Here is a 2,622-nt window from a genome sequence, read left to right as displayed (position 1 = left end):
AGATACCGAAGACAGAGCATGACAAGAAAGAATCAAACTGTCATCTCAGAATTTGTCCTCCTGGGCCTGCCCATTGATCCAGATCAGCAAGACCTGTTCTATGCCCTGTTCCTGGCCATGTATGTTACCACTGTCCTGGGGAATCTTCTCATCATCATCCTCATTTGCCTGGACTCCCACCTCCACATGCCCATGTATTTGTTTCTCAGCAATTTGTCCTTCTCTGACCTCTGCTTCTCGTCTGTCACAATGCCCAAATTGCTGCAGAACATGCAGAGCCAAGTCTCCTTCATCCCCTATGCTGGCTGCCTGACCCAGATGTACTTCTTCCTGTTTTTTGGAGACCTGGAGAGCTTCCTCCTGGTGGCCATGGCCTATGACCGCTATGTGGCCATCTGCTTCCCTCTGCACTATACCACCATCATGAGCCCCAAGCTCTGTCTCTCCCTGGTGGTGCTTTCCTGGGTGCTGACCATGTTCCATGCTATGTTACACACTCTGCTCATGGCCAGATTGTGGTTTTGTGCAGACAACAAAGTCCCCCACTTTTTCTGTGATATGTCTGCTCTGTTGAAGCTGGCCTGCTCTGACACTCGAGTTAATGAGTTGGTGATATTTATCATGGGAGGGCTCATTCTTGTCATCCCATTCCTGCTCATCATCATGTCTTATGCACGGATTGTGTCCTCCATCCTCAAGGTCCCTTCTGCTAGGGGTATTCACAAAGCCTTCTCCACCTGTGGCTCCCACCTCTCTGTGGTGTCTCTCTTCTATGGGACAGTTATTGGTCTCTACTTGTGCCCATCAGCTAATAATTCTACTGTTAAGGAGACTGTCATGGCCATGATGTACACTGTGGTCACCCCCATGCTGAACCCCTTCATCTACAGCCTAAGGAACAGAGACATGAAGGGGGCCCTGGGAAGAGTTCTTTTCAAGAAGAAAATTACCTTGCCTGTATAATGGTAAAGATGGGAACTTTTACATTATTTTATCAAGTAGATACATTGATATTAATATCAGAATATTGACCCAGACCTTTTTTCACTCTGACACTTTCTGTTTAAATAACATACTATTCTGTTTCATTGATCTATATGTCTGTTTTTGTGCCAATACCATGCTGTCTTGATGATCACAGCTTTGTAATATAGCTTGAAGTCAGGGACTGTGATGCCCCCAGCTTTGGTTTTGTTTTTCAACATTCCCCTGGCAATTTGGGGTCTTTTCTGTTTCCATATAAATTTTAGGATTGTTTGTTCCAGCTCTGTGAAAAATGTTGATTGTATTTTGATAGGGATTCCACTGAAAGTGTAGATTGCTTTGGGCAGCATAGACATTTTAATAATGTTTATTCTTCTAATCCATGAACATGGAATGTTTTTCCATCTCTTTGTGTCTTTCTCAATTTCTTTCATAAGTGATCTATAGATCCTTTACCTCTTTGGCTAGGTTTATTCCTAGGTATCTTATGGTTTTGGTGCTATTTGAATGGAATTGATTCTTTAATTTCTCTTTCTTCAGTTACATTGTTAGTATATAGAAATGCAGCTGATTTCTGTGCATTTATTTTGTATCCTGCCACATTGCTGAATTGCTGTTTTAGTTCTAGTAATTTTGACGTGGAGTCTTTTGGATTTTCCACATAAAGTATCATGTCATCTGTGAAGAGAGAGAGTTTGACTTCTTCTTTGCCAATTTTAATGCCTTTTATTTCTTTTTGTTGTCTGATTGCTGATGCTAGGACTTCTAGTAATAAGTTGAACAAACGTGGTGAGAGTGGGCATCCCTGTAGTGTTCCTGACCTTAAGGAAAATCTCTCAGATTCTCCTCATTGAGAATGATATTCACTGTGGGCTTTTCATAGATGGTTTTTATGATACCAGAAATGGACTTTGAACTGCATGGTCAACTAATTTTTGACATATCAGAAATAAATATCCAATGGAAAAAAGACAGTATTTTCAATAAGTGGTGCTGGGAAAATTGTACAGCCACAGAAGAATGAAATTGGACCATTCTGTTACACTATACATAAAGACAAACTCAGAATGGATGAAAGACATGAGATGGAATCCATCAAAATCCTAGAGGAGAACATAGCCAGTAACCTCTTTGACATTGGCCACAGCAATTTCTTTCAAGACATCTCTTTAAAGGCAAGGGAAACAAAAGCAAAAATGAACTTTTGGGATTTCGTCAAGATAAAAGGCTTCTGCACAGCAAAGGAAACAGTCAACAAAACTAAGGCAACCTATGGAATGGGAGAAAATATTTGGAAATGACATTACAAATAAAGGGCTGGTATCTTGTTAATTTTGCCATTTTAACTGGTTTAAGGTGGTATGTAATTGTGGTTTTGATTTGTATTTCCCTGATGGTTAGTGATGTTGAACATTTTTTCGTGTGTCTGTTAGCCATTCGTATGTTTTCTTTGGAGAAGTGTCTGTTCATGTCTTCTGCCCCATTTCTTAACTGGATTATTTGGTTGTTGTTGGTGGTGTTTTTTTTTTGAGTTTGATAAGTTCTTTATAGATCTTGGATACCAGCCCTTTATCTGTAATGTCATTTGTCAAACTCAACACCTGAAAAAAAATTCAGTCAAGAAATGGGGCAGAAGTC

General features: G+C 40.2%; 1 protein-coding gene across 1 annotated transcript; it reads left to right on the top strand.

Moving 5' to 3' along the window:
• The first annotated feature begins 18 nt into the window (after positions 1–18).
• LOC123936493 (olfactory receptor-like protein DTMT) lies at positions 19–1,187 on the top strand. Its single transcript, XM_045996993.1, has one exon. It carries the CDS (start codon positions 19–21, stop codon positions 961–963), a length of 945 nt encoding a protein of 314 aa, XP_045852949.1. The 3' UTR covers positions 964–1,187.
• The last annotated feature ends 1,435 nt before the right edge of the window (positions 1,188–2,622 follow it).

Source organism: Meles meles, unplaced genomic scaffold, assembly GCF_922984935.1.
Source record: "Meles meles unplaced genomic scaffold, mMelMel3.1 paternal haplotype, whole genome shotgun sequence".
Classification (NCBI taxonomy): domain Eukaryota; kingdom Metazoa; phylum Chordata; class Mammalia; order Carnivora; family Mustelidae; genus Meles; species Meles meles.
This window is presented reverse-complemented; position numbering and strand designations above follow the sequence as displayed.

What these genes read in the sequence shown, in the direction of transcription:
- LOC123936493 (XM_045996993.1), top strand. Translation starts at nt 19, where the DNA reads ATGACAAGAAAGAATCAAACTGTCATCTCAGAATTTGTCCTCCTGGGC.